This window comes from Lithobates pipiens, unplaced genomic scaffold (assembly GCF_037356315.1).
Source record: "Lithobates pipiens isolate NorthernLeopardFrog02 unplaced genomic scaffold, aLitPip1_a1.2 Scaffold_18, whole genome shotgun sequence".
In the NCBI taxonomy this organism is placed as follows: Eukaryota; Metazoa; Chordata; class Amphibia; order Anura; family Ranidae; genus Lithobates; species Lithobates pipiens.
In genome coordinates this window covers 96,522,607-96,543,653 of record NW_027507758.1, presented here as the reverse complement: position 1 = coordinate 96,543,653, position 21,047 = coordinate 96,522,607, and the positions used below count along the sequence as shown (strand labels likewise).

The 21,047-nt window shown below is 44.8% G+C and overlaps 1 protein-coding gene across 2 annotated transcripts in view; it reads left to right on the top strand.

The window, feature by feature from the left end:
• KIF16B (kinesin family member 16B) overlaps positions 1-21,047 on the top strand; it is a 566,152-nt gene that overhangs the window by 16,277 nt on the left and 528,828 nt on the right. For both annotated transcript variants that reach the window (XM_077485929.1, XM_077485928.1), the window contains exon 2: positions 16,873-16,942. In XM_077485929.1, coding sequence (XP_077342055.1) covers positions 16,873-16,942 — 70 coding nt within the window. The remainder of the gene's footprint in view (positions 1-16,872; positions 16,943-21,047) is intronic.

The following is a 21,047-nucleotide window of genomic DNA, read 5'->3' as shown; positions in this document are numbered from 1 at the left end:
GAATCTAGAAGGTGAGCCAGCATCTGTTGAATTGCAGTCCAGAAGGGGACAATCAGTGGGCAACTCCAGTAAATATGGAGAAGGGTGCCTTTGTCTTTTTGACACAGCTAGCAGCGGTTAGAGCTAGAGGGGTAAATGGCGTGGAGTATGTCGGGGGTCATGTACCAAAAAAATAGTACTTTTGTATGTGTTTTCTTTGTATAAGCTGCAGAGGGAGCTTTTCGCTGCCTGTGACCATATCGCCCGCCATTGTTCCATAGGGATCTCCTCATTGAGGATTTTCTCCCATTTGATCATATATGCGTGTTTGATCTAAACAAAAAATCAAGCACTAACAGCGCTTTACTGCATATTCAAATTAGTACTAATTGTCTATAATTCTATAAATGCAGTCCACATGTGTTTGATGTATCACTATTAGTCTTAGTGATTAACATCAAACAATATCCAGAAAGAGTTAAAAATGAATATAAAACAGTCCAACATAAAGCGCATCAGAATATTTCCATCAGTCTATTTATGAGGAACATGCAGGGCAAAAGAAGTCCTCCCGTGCAGCTGGCAATAATCAGAGTCCTACACCTTCACCGTTTGCACCGCTGTGTGGATCCCCTTAAATGACCGCCGTCTGCTTAATCTCGTTAGGTAGGCACCTCTTATTTCCTCCTGCTCTCTCCGCTTTATTCTGGTGTCCTCGTTGGTATTAAGCGTGAAAAAAATGCAAGGGGTCCAACATCGTGTTATACACTTTATTGAAAACACCCTCTTCCTCCCTTACAAATTGCGCTTACTTTAAAATCAATAAATAAAAGCATCTACATAGGTTGTCAGTACTCCAAAATGAACGTCTCGCCATTAGGCTGGTATCCTCTCACGTTGCTGCCTGTCAGTAGAGTCCCGGGTGTTAGTTTGCTCCTGCTCAACCTCCACTACTCGTTTACTGACGCGTTTCGTGATTACGTCTTCAGAGGGCGTGGCCACGCAGTGTACGCTGTAGTTATTTATAGTAGGCTTAAGTGGAGGCAGGGTGGCGCCACATCCTCTGACTCCTCCCGTCTCCCCTCGTTTTCCTCCCATCCGATCGGATCACTGTCTGCAACCTATGTATTTCCGGTTTGTTCACCTCCGGATATCGGATATGGTGTCCCCGGATGTTAATTGGGCAGCGGTCCGATCGTATGTGTTCACATCCTCCGTGAACACATACGATTTTTTGTTTAGATCAATCACATTCGTTACATTGTTACTTTGATACATAATAGCTGCTAAAAGATAAGAAGAGAGAGATTTGTATTCTAGCAATAGAATTTATTTTAATCTTACTGGCTTACATGAGCGCTGAGGTCAAACGTATGTGCATACAGTATATATTTCTGGTTGTTTTAAAAAATATATGCGTGTTTGCCTTTGAGTTACATGGGAAAGGCATTTAGTATTTTGTAGATGTCTAATAATAGACCTTTCTGAGCCATGTCCGCTAGAATTAGGTTTTCAAAAGAGGATGTGGGAGAGATTTGCAGGTCGGGTGAGATGGTCCGGGCATAGTGACACATTTGTAAGTAGCTGTAAAACGCCTGGTGTGGTAAGTCAAATTTGGCCTGGCAATCCGCATAGGGCAGTAATCTACGCGATCTGGGTTCTACCACAGTCCCGTAATGAAATAAGTTTCGCGACATCCATGGATGGGACATTTGATGAACCTTGGTTCCCCTCATTCGTCTCCAGGTCAGGCCAGGGACAGGTCCAGATCGCCGTCACTGACCTGGCTCCTAACTTTTTTTAGCTGGCTCCTAGATTCCAAGCAAATTTGTCAACCCCTGGGTTAGGGAATGCAAGGCCCCAGTCTAGGTGTGGTGCCATCAGTACTGATTGGGGTATTCTGTGTCTCTTGTGGTTCCAAGTGAATTTGAGTAGATTGGATTGTAATCTTCTCAGGTGGTTATAGAGGACAGGGATAGGTAGTGTTTTTTGAAAAAGGTATAGAAGCTTTGGGAGGATCGTCATCTTTATTGAGGCTATCCTTCCCAGAAGGGAGATATGGTGTTTCTTCCACTGTAGGAGTAGAATTCTAATCGAGCTAAAAAGGGGTGGGGGGGGGGGAAGTTCTCTTGGTATAGTGAGGTAAATTTTGGGGAGATGTGTATCCCTAGGTATTTCAAGGAGGTGAACTTCCAGTGATAGGAAAAGTTAGACTGTAGATGGGTGACTTCCACTACGGGAATGTTTATTGGGAGGGCCTCCGATTTAAACATATTCATTTTATATCCCGAGAGGGCTCCATAGCGGTCGAGTTCTGCATGTAGATTGGGAAGGGAAATTTTGGGTTGCGTCAGGGTGAGGATGATGTCATCCACAAATAGCGAGATCTTAAACTCTTTGCCCCTAACCGGTATTTTTCAGATGGATGCTGCCAGGGGTTCTACACATAAGGCAAATAGCAGGGGCGATAGCGGGCAACCCTGCCGCGTACCATTGGATACAGAGAAGGGAGGGGGAAGTTCAAAGGGGGTCTTGACCTGGGAGGAAGGATTGCAGTAGAAATGTCGGATCGCCTGCATGAAGAGTGCTCCAAACTCGACGTGCTGCAATGTGGCAAACAGGAAGGGCCAACCTAAACAGTCAAAGGCCTTTTCGGCATCCATGCTAAGTAGCAAGGATGCCAAGTTCTCCCTGTTCGCCACATCTACTAAGTCAATCACCTTCCTAGTGTTGTCCCCGGCTTGTCTGATGGTGACAAAGCCCACCTGATCCTTGTGGATAAGGGAGGGGAGGACCATATTCAAACTGAGAGCAATTTTGTAAAAAGTTTTAGGTCCGAGTTTAATAGGGCAATGGGTCTGTAGTTGGCGCAAAGGATGGGGTCTTTGTCTGGTTTGGAGATTAGGGTGATAAAGGAACGTTGCATGTCTGGTGGAATGGGGGAGTTTTGGAGGACGGTGTTGAAGAGTCTCTACATATAGGGGAGTAGAAGGGGGAGGAAGGATTTATAGTATTCATTGGGCAGACCGTCTGGGCCTGAGGGTTTATGGGCTGGTAAAGATTTGATGGTTTGTTCTATGTCTTCCTCCGTAATTGATACATTTAGGGTTGCCAGGTCGGATTCTTGGAGTTGGGGGACACCACTCTGTTTGCCGTATTGTTGCATGCGGTGGGAGATCTGGGGAGAGGGGATTACTAGGAATGTCAGGATTATTGTAGAATTCTGCAAACGTGTTAGTGATATCCTTAGGATGAGATATTACGCAGTTTAGTTTGTTCTTAATCTGGTGGGGGGGTAGACATGTGAGAGCTGTCGCGTAGTTTCCTCGCTAGGAGGGTGTGGGCCTTGTTACCTTTGTCGTAGTATGCTTGCTTTATCCTAAGGAGTGCCTTTTCTACACGGCCTAGGGCCAGATCATTTAGGGTCGCTTGTAATTTAAAAAATTTTTTTTTTTTTTTTTTTAGGAGGCTTAAAGTAGGGGATGATTGTAATTGATGCTCTAGCACTCTAAGATCTTTTTCAGTTTGGAGTTTTGTGGCAATAGTGTCCTTCTTCATGACAGAAGAAAGTGCCATGCATCTGCCTCAGAGAGCAGCCTTATGGGCTTCCTAGAGTGTAGAGAGGGAGATGTCAGGCGTGTTTTCTGCAAATTAGTATTTTAAGGTGGAGGTTAGCTCTGTTTTTGATGGGAGATGTTGGAGCAGAAATGTGTTTTCATTTCCAGTTATAGGGTCTGATATTGGGGGAGCCTAGGTCTAGTGTGATTGAAATAGGGGCATGGCCTGACCATGAGATTGGGAGAATCTGTGCTTTGTGTGTTATTTTGAGTGTGGGGTTGTTAAGAAATAATCGATACAAGAATGTGTTTGGTGGGGGGCTGAGTAAAACGTTTACTGCCGATCTCCTGGGTGGAGGGCCCGCCAGGCATCGAAGAGTGCATATAGTTTAGTGAGTTGGAGGAAGAGCTTTGAGTCCCTGAGGGCTCGTGCTGGCATTGCCGTGGGGGTCACCACGTGGCGATCTACAGTTGTCGAGTGAGTTAGATTAAAATCGCTTCCCACCACCAAAAAGCTGCGTTCAGACTTAGAGGCGGATCAGTACCCTAGAGAGGAATCTGTTCATGGGAGCGCTTGGGGCATATAAGGTACAGAGGGTGATTTTCTGGGTTGGCCACATTCCCTTGAGGATGACAAAGTTGCCTTGGGGATCACTATAATGGTCTAAGTAGGTAAAGGGGGCCCCGTGTATGATGAGAATGGCCACTCCTGCCCGCTTATGAGGCCCTGAGGAGTGGTAGATTTGGTAAAATTGCCTGGAGGTGAATGCGAAGGATCCCCCTTTGTCAAAGTGTGTCTCTTGGGCAAAGATAATGTCCGCTTCCGATTGTTTGAACTCCCTTACTGCCAAGTGTCTTTTTTTTTTTTTTTTTTTTTTTTGGAGTTTAGACCGTGGACGTTCAGGAATAGGATCTTAGCCATGGTGTCAGGTGGGGGGGTCTTGCCTGATATGGAGAGTTGGTGTCGACTACCAGGAGCCAGGTGTAGGCAATCCTTGGGAGGGGGACCAGGTGGTATCCGCTGGTGTCGTTATGAGCCACAAGATGGTGACAAGGAGAGGAGGAGAAGAGAGAGTTGAAGGAAGGAATTTCAGAGATAGTTAGTATTCAGTAAGCAGTGAGACATTTTGAACTGGGTGGATTACCCAGGTCAGTATGGGTTCCCAAGGAACCACCCAACTCGAGTTCCAAGGGTCGGGTCAGGTTTTTTACTAAAAACTGGGGGTTAAAACAGGGGCACTAGATACTTGGGAATGTCCTGGGACTAGTCCGCAGTTGACGTAAGGTGTTTCTTACTCATTTGGTGTGAAGAGGGATCTAGCATGCTTCAGCCATTTCTGTGTTTGGCGCTTTTCTGGGATACATCTCTGTTCTGAGGTCTTTGACGTGGAGGGACCTTCTGCCAAACTGTGAGTGGGGTAGGTGGAGTAGCCACAAGGTCCCACTCTGGTAGCTTGGGAGTAGGAACTCCCCAGGTCGTCGCAGAAGAGTCCTCTGGGTATCTCAGGATTTGCCTTGGTGTTTAGCTGTGAGGCTGAAAGGGAACCCCCAGCGGCAAGGGATGTTTTCGTCTTGCAGAGTGTGTAGCAGGGGTTGGAGGAGCCTGCGCTTTTGCAGGGTGGTCCATGAGAGATTAGGAAAGAGTTGCACTTGGGCATCTTTGAAAGTCACTTTGCGTGCCAGGCGGGCTTGCCGCATGATCTCCTCTTTCAGGGGGTAGGATATGATTCTGCAGATGACATCTCTTGGGTTGGAAGTGGCATTCTTGGGGCAAAGGGCTTGGTGGGCTCTGTCCATTTCGAAGTGTTTGGTGGGTTCACCTAGAAGATTGTTAAACACATCTTGCAAGATAATTTGTATGTCCTCGGGGCTGTCAGTTTCTGGGATTCAGCTCACTCTGATGTTGTTCCTGCGCCCCTATTGTCTAGGTCTTCTACGTGGCGTTGCATGTCTCGCAATAGGGTACAGTGATCTGCTCCCTGTACTTAGACACTGATGACTGCTAGCTTGGTGCCTTGGATGTCTTCCACTCTGTCTGCAAGGTACTTGAGACCTGATTGGATCATTTGTATTTCTGAGCGGCATGTGGACTTTATGTCCTCTACCAGTTGCTTAAAGCCCTCCTTAGTGGTGATTGGCTGCAGGTATAGTTGCCATTGCGGGGGTATAGTGTAGGTCTGGGCTAACATTGGTTCTTGCTGTGGCAAATTTGTGTGGGGTGGCAGAGGTTGAGGTTTTGAGGCGTCCGCGCTCTGGGCCGAATGGTTAGGCCTGGGTGGCGAATCCCATGTCCCTTTCCAGGGTAATGCCTGGGAGGGGGCCCTGTTGGTCCTGCTCCATGAGGGTGGTGAGCAGGGGAGCATACTTTTTGTGCATAGGATATTGGTGGGTCGGCCCGGTCATTAAGGGGTCTGAGGGCCTGTGGGTAGGACAGTCTCTGGGCCTTGGAAGGTGGTGGCTCAGTTTCTGCATGGCTAATGACCTTTTGGTTCTCCTCAGGCTCTTGAGGTATCCGACCGATTGGATACTTGGGGCCTGCCAGGGCCAGGAAGTCTGCAGAGAAATCCGAGGATGCAGGGGATCCTGGATCAGTGGTGAGAATGCAGGGATCTGAAGCCATCCTCAGCAGGTGGGGGAAATGCGTTCGAGCACTGTGTGTACTGTGGGGGAAGGGGCCCAGATATGACGGCCTTCAGGCCTAGCGGTGGGGCGTCCTGGAGTGCAGGGCTGTTTGGGGGACTCGCAGCTTGGGGGGGGGGGGGGGGTCCGTGGCATCCCTCTGGGTGGATGGATGGCCCTTGGGGGACAGATCCTGCCCGCATGTCGCCTGTGGTGTTGGAGTCAGAGTCCGGGAGCGGGCTGCAGTGGCGTCCGGTGCCATTTTGGAAGCTCCACTGAGCGGCATATGCGTCGGCGGAAAGAAGGCCCGGCGGTTTGTGGCGAATCCAGGCGGGGGTAGTGATGATCCTCAGGCTGTGGAGGATCGAGTGGTCCTGGATTTGCCCATAGGATGGATGCAGAACGTCCCCAAAAGCACCTTTTCTTGCGGGCTGAGAGGGAGCAGGAGGATTAAGCTTCCATCATGGTCGGCTTCTGGTCACGCCCCCGGGAAAGGTGTGTGTGTGTGTGTGTGTGTGTGTGTGTGTGTGTGTTTTTTTTTTTTTTGCTATTTTGGGGAAGCTAGCTCGGTGATCAGTGTAAAAAAACTAACAAAAAAACAACAACTTATACACACTGATCACCGGCCGGCTGCAAAGACCGACTCCCTCTCCCGACAAAAAATGCCTCCTGTGATGTGTGCATGCGCCGTGGTCACGTCACTCCAGCTGATCGGGAAATCAGCTGGAGTGCGGCTCTGTCCTGCACGGGCACTTGTCGATGGTGGGCACATATCGATAGAACACCGGCAGTCCTGGCCCCTCCTTCCTGTGAGTGCCATCAGATCAAATTCTCCTAATTGGTTTACTGACTTTGGCAGCAGCGGAAGCCAATTGTGTCAAGTGAGTCAAGCAGGAGGCAGCGTCTGGGACAGCCAAGGCTCTCGTGCATCATTGCTGGATCGAGATGGGGCCCAGGTAAGTATGAGGGGGGCTGCTGCACACTGAAGGTTTGTGATCTTCATGCAGAGATTGCATGAAGAGCAAAAACGTTCTGCCCTTAGAACCACTTTTAGACCCCTTTCACACTGGGTCGTTTTGCAGGCGCTACAGCGCTAAAAATAGCGCCTACAAACCGACCTGAAACAGCCGCTGCTGTCTCTCTAATGTGAAAGCCCCGAGAGCTTTCACACTGGAGCGGTGCGCTAGCAGGATGGTTAAAAAAAAAAAGTCCGTACAGGACACCAGCTTTGGTGAACAAATACAACAAAGAGATCACGGACAGGTGCTGGAGATGCAACATTGAGAGTGGCACATTCCTTCATGTCTGGTGGTCTTGCCCCAGATTACAGACCTTTTGGATGCTAGTTCACACCACCATATCCCAAATCACGAATACCCAGCTAGACTACTCGCCTGAGAGATTTCTTCTGCACCATTCTGATATACCTGCTCTAGCTTACAAAAAATCTCTGTCTATGCACCTGCTTAACGCAGCCAAATTATGCGTGCCGGCTCACTGGGGTACCCCGGATACCCCTTCTGTTTCAGAATGGTTTAAACGCATCGAGAAGATGGCAGAAATGGAAGAGCTAATCCACATTGCGAAAGATACCCCACATAAGTTTGCCAGAACTTGGGGACAATGGAGAGATTTCACAAACTCAGAGAGATATCAGCCACATTAAAGTCCCGCACACTATCTTTAGGTGACCACATGGACAATACCCCTCCTCCTCCTAGGCTAAGACGGACTGGGATCTACTCGATCCCAGCTGCATCGCAAGCAACACAGAGACCCAGATAAACTGGGCCCACGTGCTATGAACGGTGGAAGCCGGAGAGGCAATCATATTCCCTACACCCTCCCCTCTTCTTATACCCCTCTGTCTCTTTACCCCCCCCCCCCCCCCTCTTCTACCTACGTAGATAACCCTTCATACTTATTCAACTACTCATTTTTCACTTCCAGTAGACTATAATAATTTGGACGGTCTACCAATTTGCCCACAAATGACCTCGCGTAAGATGACTGACTTGCTTTGGAACAGAACCCTACTTTTCTTCCTAGACTTGACAGTAGATCCTTTACTTAGACCATTCCAGTGCGACCTGTTCAAAACACTATGACAGCTGATTGGATGGAAAGGGAAGAGCTACTTTATACATGATAGCAGAAGGTTAGACCTTCCCATGGTGTGAGTAGGTTCTGCTCCGGAAACTCAACCTGGAAATATGTTGTACTCGGACGCATAATATTTGTGATATGTTTTAATATGTGCTATGTGTTGGACTGTACTGATTTTGCACGCACGTTACGTGCTCTGTTACTGTAACCATTATCTATTTCTAATAAAAATTTTGAATGGGAGAAAAAAAAAAAAAAGTCCTGCTAGCCGCATCTTCGGCGCGGCGCTCCTGCCCATTGAAATCTGGGGAAAAAAATCGGGCAGAGCGGCTATAACGACGGCAAAGCACCTCCTGTAGAGGCGTTTTGCGGTGGTTTTAACCCTTTGTTGGCTGCTGGGGGGGTAAAATGGCACCGCAAATCTGACGGTAAAACGCCGCTCTAGTGTGAAAGGGGCGTAAGTATCTATTTCTTTGGAGTTCAGCTTTAAGCATAGGATCGTTTTTCTGCAATTATCGGATTAAAATGAGCTTTGGCTTTTATTATGCAAACGCATACTTGCATATTGTCACTTTTATTAGTGGATCCACTTGACACCAGTTTCCTTTGTGTTTTGATCCTGTACATATTAGAGTGCGTGTGTGTGTGTGTGTGTGTGTGTGTGTGTGTGTGTGTGTTTTTTTTTTTTTTTTTTTTTTTTATATCAGCAGTTTTTCAGTTTTTATCAAGCACTTGCTATAAACATAATGACAGCTGAGCTATACACAGGAGCTTTCAGAGTATCAGATCCTCCCATCCTGACAACTCCTAGTAAACAAACTGTGCACAGGGACAGCGGCTGAGGAGGAACATATGTTAACTATAAAGCACCGTAGCTGGCTCTTTATTAGGCCACATTAATAGTGTATGACATGAGGGAACACACGGCACAGGAAAATGCACGGGATGCAAAATATTGTACCTTCTAATTGAAAGGAACAGGTTGTTTTATGTTCCTGCTCAGAGACTAGATTTGTGTTGCAGCTTTCACCAAGTCCCCGGTGAATGCATCGTGCTTCATCTGCGACTACTCCGAATCCGGCGTGTCACTTATCCTATTCCATTATACATGATGCTGCCGATACTTTGCATATTTTACCTTGCTGAATATGTTGCTGTTTTATGTTAGTGACTGAAATGTCGGTACCAAGTTCATTTTTTCTCTTTTTTTTTTTTTTCTATTTTTATTTTTATTTTTTACTGGCAAAGATACATTTTTGTTGCGGTTTATTATTTATTTATTTATTATTTTCTAAATGGCTTTCTTTTTTAGTGTTAAGTATGTATTTTGGAATCTGTTGAAAAGTTAATGTGTATGCAAACTCGAACAGTAAATTTTTTCTCCAGAAGGCCTCATTCACACAAAGTGTGCTACAGAAGTCAGGTATCTGCTTTGGAGGCAAGAGGGCTTCCCTTGCGGTTCTGGTCTGAGCACCCCTGAATGTGGTGACAGGTACAAGGCTCAAAGAATCTCGGGTGCTGGTAGCTTGCTAGCAGGTGACTGCCACAGACAGAGATGTAGTCACGGTGAGTATCGGGAAAGCAGGCAGAGCAAGGTCCACTAGGAGGCCGAGGTCAGTATCGGGGAAGCAGTCAGAGCAAGGTCTAGTAGATGGCTGCGGTTGTATCAGGGAAGCAGGCAGAGCAAGGTTCAGTAGAAGGTCAAGGTCCGTATCAGGCCAGCAGGCAGAACAAGGCCCAGTAGGCGGCTAAGGTCAGTATCGGGAAGCAGGCAGAGCAAAGTCAAGTAGGAGGCCCAGGTCAGTATCGGGGAAGCAGGAAAAGCATTGTCAAAGTCAAGCCGAGGTCAGTATCCAAAGTCCACAGAGCCAGGCCAGTAATTGAAGATCAGTCAGCAAAAGCAAGAACACAGGTCACGAGAGGGCTGAAGAACATACAGCAATTGGCGCACACCAGGGTTTCCTTTAATTAAGCAGCTTGGCGCCTATGCACCTGGACATGCCTGCTGATGCATGTGTCAGTGCACACTGGATACTACCTTGAGCTTGTCTGTGCTGGTACGTGTGCATTAACATTAGCTGCATGGGAATGAGCATTAACTGTGCAAGAATGAGCATTAGCTGTAGCTGTAGCTGTGCGAGTATTGGTCCCCTGACAACAGTTTTCAACAACATGAGGGCTGTTCTTTTCTTGTATGTGGATGCACAGATGTGTGCATTCCTGCACAGGCAGTTCTGTTCATGTGAATTGGGACACAGCATCTGCGCGGACACAGCCACTGCTCCCAATTTGGCATTAGCATGGGTGTTGATGCGTGTCCCTGAACTCATGTTTTCAGTATTCAGGGCCATACACCCACGGTCGAACAAATGTCAAAGTGGGAGCAGCGGCTGTGTCCGTGTAGGTGCTGTATCCCAGTTGACATGAATGGGACTGCTTGCACAGGGATACACAGTACACCTGTGCATCCCCATGCTGGGAATCAAGGCCCTTACAGAGGTGCACGATGTAGTAAATGTGTGAATGAAGCCTTATGCCGATCGGAGTTTTGGTCTAAAAAATCTTGGATGTTTTTTTCTGATGGAATTCCGCTCAAACTTGGCTTGCATAGACATGGTCACACAAAAGTTCTCTGAACTTTTGACAGTCAAGAATGCGGTCAAGAACACTATGACGAGCCAAGAAAATGAAGTTCAATGCTTCCAAGCATGCGCAGAATTGTTTCCGAGCATGCGTAGGAATTTTGTTTGTCGGAATTGCTACAGACGATCGTAATTTACGAACAAAACTTTTTTTCTGTTGGGAAAAATAGAGAACCTGCTCAAATCGGACTTTTGCTGGCGGGATTTCCGATCATGTGTACGGGGCTTTATTTGCTCCCTTATTTTCGGTCTGTTAAAGGATACGGATTTCACCTTTTTGTGAAAAATGATGATGATTTTTCCGATAGAGAAAAAGGTACCGATAATGACCAGTGAAAATAGAGCTAAAGGTGCTGAAAATAAATTCATATTCATATAAATTCATGATGTTAATTAAAAAATGGAATATATATATATATATATATATATATATATATATATATATATATATATATATATATATATATATATATATATATATATATATATATATATATATATATATATATATATATATATAAATATTTTATCTGTCCATTTACGTTTCAGTTTTCAACGAAGTGCATCCTAAATTTTCATTTTGGTGCACCCCTAATGTTCGTGTAAACCATTTGAAAAGGATAATAACCTATTTTATACACAATACTACATGTACGTTTGGTTGTGATGCATAGATGCCATATATTAAAGCTCTTTGTAATCTGTACAGTCTCTCTTTGATCTTAAAGTGGAGCTCCACCCAAAAGGGGAAGCTGCCACCAGGCCATTCACAAGGTGCAGTGTAGGGAAATGGCTGTGAAGCAGCAAGGCTGTGTGCTGAAGATCCCTCTTTTGTCACCTTTTTCTCTTGGTGTCAGGAAAACTTATCAGAAGTGATTCATGCCGATAGCAGAGGAATGAAGCAGCAGACAGAAATGACACTAATATTTCAGGTCTGAGGTTTACATCCACTTTATCCTCTCGGGTGCCTGTTATAAATTTATGGTTTATACAGTTATTTTACAAAAAAACGAATGAATAAGTAATCTTTCCCTGTCCACTGCCGAACTCCGAGCTGTAGTTGTATTTGTCCTGTTTGTGTCGTGTTTCTGTATGAATATGGCAAAACACTTTTGAAAAATAAAATCTGATTTAAAAAAAAAAAAAATCCTGGCGACCCCTCTTGACCCCAAAGTAAATGGGACCGCGCTGCAACCACATGCGAATGTTGCTATGGTGGTTGCGGCAAACTGCCATTCAAGGGACAGCAATATAATGTCCTGAATACCTAGAAACCGGATCTGCAAAATGCGATCCATTGCAAAATGCTTTATTAGAATGGCTGTGGCGCCTGCCACCCATGTGAATGAGGTTTGAAATGGTGTCTATCAGACTTGCACAATCTCAGTAACAACAGAAAGGCGCGGGTCTATTTGTTACCTGGCATGGGTTCTGTCACTTGCAGGTAACAGTTGCTCGCAGTATTACATAAGCCGTTACTCTAAAATCCTGTTATTAGTTATAGATTAATGGTTAACCAGATCTATCAATGAACTCTGCTCATCTCTGCCAACAGTCACAGGCTCTCCTTGATTTTTATCCACCCTGATATTGCATAGAAAGCTTCCTTTTTAATGTTCTCTTTTTATTGGGTATTCCTTTTTATCTTATTTCTGTTTTAAATTCCGAAGTGTTTTTTAAAGCAGAAGGTTTTTTCACCTTCGTGCATTCACTACATTAAAGCAGAGTTCCACCCATAAAAAGAACTTTACATTACTGTGCAACAAATAACCTAACCAACGACATTTGGACATTTTATTTTTTTATTTTTATTTTTTTACTTTTTAATGCCTGTTGCTATGTGGTAGCTTCTAATCTTCCCCTTCCTTGCCGCGGCGTCTGGCGTAATTTCCCTTGGCGCCTCTGCTCGCTACTGCTCCTGGGAGATATGTGTCATAGTTTCCCAGGAGTCGGTGGGCAGCGCCAAGGGCTAGAATCGCAGTATTTGCCCATCGCAACTGGGCGAGGACTTCCGACGCACGTTGTGATGGCAGCCTGTGTAGTTTCTGCACCACTGCGTGCTTTTACTGCGCATGCGCGAGAACGGGCTGTGAATGTTGGGAATACAGCAGTACCGTATCCCGGAAGAATATGCTTGTGGGCTTTGCCTGCAAGTAAGATGGGAATGCCTGAGCTGGCTCAATCAAAGGTATTTTTTTTTTTTTTTTTTTAAGAAATGAAGCGCTAATGACAAGAGTAACAATTGTATAATATACATCCTGCATTAATCTGAGTTTGTGTAAAAATAAATAAATAAATAAAATAAATAAATAAAATTGAATATGTGGGTAGAACTCTGCTTCTTAAGGCAAAAAAGATCGTTGTGTATCTACGCCACTCTAATAAATGTAAATCTGAACTCCATGGCAAAAATAAAGTCCACCTTTGCATTGGGGGCTGCATCAGCACTACATTAATTGTTTATGTCAAGGGGACTGGGTAAAGCCTCGGATCCTCCACTCCTGTAGGCTTCTCTGTGCTGCTAGACCACCCTGTGCTGCCCTTTCTCCTCTACACTCTGGTGGTCAAATGCCCCTGATGTCCTCAAGACAGATGCAGGGACCAGGGCCCTGCAGCAGTTACAAGGAAGCCAAGGGATAATCTACCTCCGGAGTGTAGGGGTGCACGGTCTACCGGGGGAGGGAAGGATCAGATAAGTAAAACTGCTTTTCCTAGACCTAATGACAAAGTAACCATTGCAGTGTGGATCACCCGACTCAGAGAGGACATTTACTCTCTTTACACGCGGTCGGAGATTCCGACAAGCAAATCCATCGGATTTTGTCTGACGGATTTTGTCCGAAACTGTTGTATACACACGGTTGGACAAAGTTGTCGGAAAATCCGATGTGATGACGTTATTTCGTTACAACGGGACTATGTTCAGGCTAGTAGCCAATAGCTTTGGTGTAGGAATTTGATCTGAGCATGCGTGGGAGTTTGTCCGATTGGAATACTCTACACATGATCGGAGTATGTCCGATCGGAGCATTTTGTCGGAAAATATTTCTGGAAAGTTAGAAAAGTTGGTCCGACAGATATTCCAACGGAAACAGTCCCATGCAGGTAACACACAGTCGGAATATCCGACAAAAGGCTCCGATCGGACACATTCCGACGGAATCTCCGACCGTGTGTACAAGGGCTTACTCTTCCTAGGGTTGGGCTTTAAATTGGCTAAATACATCCCAGGTACATCAAAACAAAAGGCATGCTAAGACAATTTTTCTTTAGAGAGCAGCCACAACCTGACCCCCTGCTTGTGTGCTATAGAGAAAGACCCCTGCTCTCCATGTGGAAACGGTAATCTCTCTGCAGAGGCTCAACACACCCCCTGCTAAATCAGAGCTACATCTGTCCTAGTAAACGGGAAACCCAAACTTTGCTGATTGGCTGATTCAGTAGGGCGTGTTGTACCTCTGCAGAGGGGATACTGCTTCCACACAGAGAGCAAGTGAGTTTCTCTTCATCTCCAGATTAACCAGAGGATACAACCGTGGCCAAAAGTTATGAAGAGCGGTCGGATGAATTACAATTAATTGCAAAATCCCCCGGTGCCATGAATTGCCTTAAAGTGATTGTAAAGGTTCGCGTTTAATTTTATTTTTTTGTTTTTTTTTTAAATAACAAACATCAAACTTTCCTCCACTGTGCAGTTCGTTTTACACAGAGTGGCCCCAAACACCACATTCTGGGGTACCTCCTGGCTGTTGTGGCTTCTCCTCTTATTAGATAACCTCCTAAGACAAGCGCTCTCCTGGGGAGGGGGGGGGGGGTTACCTTGCAGGCGTGCTCCCGAGTCCAGCATTTGTGTCCATAGACCCCCCCCCCCCCCATAGGATGCTTTAAGGTGAAAAAACATGAGGTTTTACAACCCCTTTTGATTCCATAAAAAATATATATTTCCACTGCATTTGTGAAGAAGGCTTCACAGCGCCCAAGAAAGTCCAGCAAGCGCCAGGACCGTCTCCTACAGTTGATTCAGCTGCAGGATCTGGGCACCACCAGTGAAATGGCAGCAGGCAGGTGTGAGTGCATCTGGATGCAAAGTGAGGAACAGACATTCTAGAGCAGTGATGGCGAACCTTGGCACCCCAGATAATAACCCAAATTAGTGGATATTATTTGGTCTTTGTGAAAGTTAGAGAGTCTACAAGCTGTGGTGCGAATCACACAAAATTGATCACCATCTGATGTACTGGTGGCCTATCTCGCTTCTTGTGACCCGAACAAGTCAGGAAAGTACAAATACCTCCCAAATGACCCCTTTTTGGAAAGTAGACATTCCAAGGTATTTAGTAAGAGGCATAGTGAGCTTTTTGATGTTGTCATTTTTTTTTCCACAATTCTTTGCAAAATTAAGATTTTTCTTTTTTTTTTTTTTTCTCCGCAAAATTGTCATTGTAATTGGTTATTTCTCTCGCATGGCAAATGACACCCCCCAAAAAATTCTGCTACTCCTCCTGAGTATTACAATACCACATGTGTGGGACTTTTTCACAGCCTGGCCACATAGAGAGGCCCAACATGCAGGTAGTGCCATCATGTGTTCTAGGAACATAAATTACACATCTAACTTGTTGACTATTTATTACACTTTTGAAGCACCAGGACAATGACACGTGACACTGATGACAGATGGCACTGATACGTGGCAATGATGACACTTATACGTGGCACTGATGACACATGGCACTGATGACAGATGGCACTAATATGTGGCACTGATGACAGATGTCACTTATACGTGGCACTGATGACCCGTGGCACTAATACGTGGCACTGATGACAGATGGCACTAATACATGGCACTGATGACGCGTGACACTGATGACAGATGGCACGTGACACTGACAGGTGGCACTGATGACAAATGGCACTGATACGTGGCACTGATGACAGATGGCACTAATACGTGGCACTGATGACAGGTGGCACTGATGACAGATGGCACTGGGGGCAGGTGGCACTGGGGCAGGATGGATAGCACTGGGGCAGGATGGATGGCACTGCTGGGGGAGGATGGTTGGCACTGCTGGGGGAGGATGGCACTTTTTTTTTTTACTTTTTTTTTTTATCATAACAAAGGAAAGCAGAACGTTCATCTCTCCCCTCTCACGCTCAGTCTGTGTGAGGAGGGAGAGCGGCGCTGAGAGATGATCTCATATGTTTACATATGAGATCATCTCCCATTGGACACGCCGATCGCGCTGTAAACGGCCGCTGTGATTGGCCGTTTACAGCGATCTGTGTTTGCCTGTCCCTGGGGGGGCATTGCGGAAGTAAACATTAGGACGTCCAGGGACGGCCTCTCGGACGAACGCGCCTGCCCTACGGCCGTCATTCGGCTATAGGGCAGGCGCGAGGTGGTTAAATACCACCAAAAGAAAGCTCTATTTGTGTGAAAAAAGGACAACAATTTCATATAGGTACAGTGTTGCATGACTGAGTAATTGTCATTCAAAGTGTGAGCGCACCGAAAGCTGAGAATTGGTCTGGTTAGGAAGGGGTTTAAGTGCCCAGTGGTCAAGTGGTTAAAATAACGCAATGGCGTGTCGCAAAAAGTGGCCTGGTTATGCGGGTGGGTAAATCTTCCGGAGGGCAAGTGTCATTTGTATCTGCCTGGAGTTTAGCTTTAAATAAAAAAGTTTAAGCACATAACCATCTGTGATATTTCTTTTCGAATGTATGAAGGGGGTGTTTCCCTTTTGAAATAGGCCTGTACTTCCAATCCTGGATGGACTCATTGCCAGTAACAGATGTGTACTTTCTGCGCCGTTATGTTACCTCTGTGCATACGCTGCAGTATAAGAATATTAAACATAGTTTGTGGAATGTCTGTATGAATGTGCGCGGAGATTATATGCACAAACATTTTGAGAACAAACGATGCTGTCGGACCTTAACACATTCTTTTATTTGTTCTTCAGGGAGAAGGATCTGGAGGCTAAATTTATTATTGAAATGGAAGGCAAGAAAACAACCATTACCAATATGAAGGCAAGTGCGATCCAATATTTATTTGTTGATGAATGCTGCACTTTTAGTGGCACCCAAGGGTTTCATCTGGAGAGAAGTGTATTCTGTAATCTGCCTGTGTGCCTTTTTTTTATTTTATTATAATTATATTCAAGTAAGGCGGAATTAATGAGATCGTATAATGGCCTGCAGAAGTATATTGCAGTTCAGGTTACCCTGTGCCAGACAGCCATAGTAAATGTATACTGTGCATCTATATACGGCATTGCCGATTGAGGTCTTAGGTTCTGAGGTAATGGACAAGACGAAAAGTGCTGCCAGCACAAAGCTTTTCATCCCTCGCTGGGCTATTATATTAATGTTTCAGGGAGTTTACTGGAAATACCTTCAAATTCCTGTTTATAGAAGATACAGCAGAAACGCCTGTGCATTATTCAGCGTTCATTGTAGACAATACCTCAATACTTTTTTTGCAGGTGATTGTTTTTGTGAAGATCGGCACTTTTTTTTTTTTCCCTCTTTCTTTTGAGCTAATCCATACACAGGACATATGGAAGATCAGAACCCATGATCCAGTCTTTGGTCGATCCCTTCTTCACCCAACAATGACGCCATATATTAATGGCTAAATCCAAAAGGAAAAATTTACTATATTATAGCTTTCCAAACCATTGATGTGATGGCTGCATTTGTTTTCTTTTGTAGGCTTGTTTTCATTTATTTGCACCTGGTGATCCGACCAGCAAGTCTCATATTTTAATACTTCTTTCAAAGTGGAAGTAAACTTTCTCTTTTTGCACTTGTACCTGCAGGTAAGCCTAGTTTCTTACCTATAGGTACCGTGAATATCTCCTAAACCTGCACCATTTAGGACAGGAGTAGGCAACCTCTGCCTTCCAGCTGTGGTGAAACTACAAATCCCATCCATGCCTTTGCCTCTAATGCCGCGTACACATGATTGGAATTTCCGACAACAAAACCGTTGTCAGAAGGATGTTGGCTCAAACTTGTCTTGCATACACACGGTCGCACAAATGTCGGAAATTCCGAACGTGAGAACACGGTGATGTATAAGACGTACGACGAGCCGAGAAAAAGGAAGTTTAATAGCCAGTGCAGCCCCTTCTGCTTGATTCCGAGCATGCGTAGACTTTTGTGCGTCGGAAATTGTGTACACAGGATTGGACATTCCTTTGTTGTCGGAAAATTTGAGAACCTGCTCTCCAACATTTGTGTGCGGAAATTCCAACAGCAAGTGTTCGATGGAGCATCCACGCGGTCAGACTTTCCGACAACAAGCTTGCATCGAACATTTCTCGTCTGAAATTCCGATCGTGTGTATGCGGCATTAGAGTCATGCCTCTGATTGTCAGGGTCTTGAAATATCTCATGGGACTTGCAGTTTTGCCACAGCTGGAGGGCCGTATCGTCCCTTCACAGCCCGAGCCTTGCATCTCCCACTTACAAAGTGATGTCATTGCGGCATGGCCAATCGGATGGCCGGTGTTCTGTCAAAACAGCCAACTCATCAATCTCCAATCGCGTCCCTTCCAGTTGCTCTCCAGCATCAGTAATTGGAGATTTTGATGAGTTTTCTGTTTTGACACAACACTGGCAGCGTATATAGTACAGTACATAATACGAGTGGACATTGTTGGTCCACCCAATACTAACCAACAAAATGGCTGCCTCCAAGGCACTGACAACTTTTTCCTCCTTAGCCGTGGTTTTGTGTCAAAACAACATCCTCGTTGAAATCTCAAATTATTGATCCTGGATAGTAATTGGAAGTGATGTGATTGGAGATTTGGACGAGTTGTTTTAACAGAACACCGAAGCACACAAACCCAGAAGGAAGACCGGGTGAAGTTGGAAGCCCTCTCAGTAGACCAGCGCACTGCTGGAGTGCTTCGTTCTAAGTTAAGTATTTCATAATGTGCTAGTATTGCAATGCATACTAGCACATTATGCCTTAACCTTGCAGGATTTTAAAAATGGTGTGGTTTACTACTTAAAAATGAAGCAACGTCATCATCGTTTAAATGTCACAAAGAATATAACAGAATATTCCCAAATATTAATAGAAAAAGGTCAGGTCTGAGCATGTAGGCCCTTTACAAAATAATCTAGAGTAGGTGACTGGGGACAAAGAAAAGCCACATTTATTAAATCCTTTCTTCAGCTCTGTGTAATACAAAGGAGCATAGGGAAATGCATGTCCATAATGGGGGTGGTAGTGACACGGCCCCAAATGATCCACAATGGCTCAAAAAAGATATGGTCCAGAAATATTTAGACAGAATAAAGGTGGATAAAGCACCTGGACCAGATGGCGTCCACCCACGGATCCTAAATAAATTGAGCTCTGTCATTTTAAGGCCATTGTTTCTCATTTTTAGGGACTCGTTAATAACTGGAATGGTACCACTGGATTGGCATAGAGCCAACGTGGTGCCCATATTTTAAAAGGAATCAAAGTCTTTACTGAGTAACTATAGACCTGTTTAACTTCTATAGTCTGGAAGATGCTGGAGAGTTTAATAAAAGACCACATAGACGAGTTCTTGCTGGAAAAAAATATTTTAACCCACAGACAGCATGGATTCATGAAAGACAGAAGTTTGACAAACCTGATTTTCTTTTTATGAGGTGGTAAGTAAAACCTTGGACAGAGGGGTGGCGGTGGACGTGGTATACTTGGATTTTGCAAAAGCGTTTGACAGAGTTCCCCACACACGGCTCATGTTTAAGGTAAAATCTATAGGATTGGAAAGATCAGTTTGTAAATGGATAGAAAACTGGCTAAAAGACAGAATTCAGAGAGTAGTGATTAATGATTCTTACTCTGAATGGTCTAAGGTTATCAGTGGTGTACCCCAAGGTTCAGTGCTGGGACCCTTGATTTTTAATATCTTTATAAATGATATTGGGTCTGGGATTAGAAGTAACATTTCAGTCTTTGCAGATGACACCAAGCTATGCAGTGGAATAACGTCCTTACAGGATGTCTCCAATTTCTAGCCCACCTCCACGCTCTGTCTAATTGGGGGATTATGTGGCAGATGAGGTTTAATGTTGATAAATGTAAAGTTATAGACTTGGGGCTAAGAATATGCATACATACTAGGAGGAGTACAATTGGGGGAGTCAATGGTTGAGAAGGATCTGGGGGTTTTGGTAGATCATAAGTTCAATAATAGCATGCAATGCCAAGCTGTGGTTTCCAAAGCGAGCAAAGTCCTTTCTTGTATTAAAAGAGGTATGTACTCCAGAGAGGGAGATTAAATTTTGCCCCTGTTCAAATCTTTAGTAAGACCTCATCTGGAATATGCAGTTCAGTTTTGGGCACCAGTTCTCAAAAAGGATATTTGGCAACTGGAGGGAGTGCAGAGAATGGCGACCAAACTGATAACAGGCATGGATAAACTTGGCTATGAGGAAAGGTTAGAGGAACTGAATCTATTCCCTCTTGAGAAGAGGAGATTAAAAGGGTATATGATCAACATGTACAAATACATAGGTGGTCCATATAGTGAAATTAGTTATTCAATTAAAGGTCATCACAGAGGACAAGGTGGCATTCTTTGCGTCTAGAGGAAAATAGATTTCATCTCCAAATATGGAAAGGTTTCTTCACAGTAAGAGCTGTGAAAATGTGGAATAGACTCCCTGCAGAGGTGGTTCTGGCCAGCTCAGTAGATTGCTTTAAAAAAGGCCTGGATTCTTTCCCAAATGTACACAATATAACTGGGTACTGACATTTATAGGTAAAATTGATGCAGGGAAAATCAGATTGCTTCTCGGGGGGGGAGGGGGATCAGGAAGGGTTTTTTTCCCCCTGCTCTAACAAATTGGATCATGTTTTGCTGGGGTTTTTTGCCTTCCTCTGCATCAACTGTGAGTATAGGATTGTGTATATGGGATTGTGCATATACATATATATATTTTTTTTTTTTGGTTGAACTAGATGTTTTTTTTTTTTTTTCAATCTGACAAACTATTTAGTGGTCTGTGAGGTCCGAAAGGTTGGCGACCACTGCTCTACAGCATTCATTCAAAGTACAAGAAACTACTAGTTAATAATAATGTTTTTAAAGCAGCCTGATTTTTATTAGTATCATTCAGG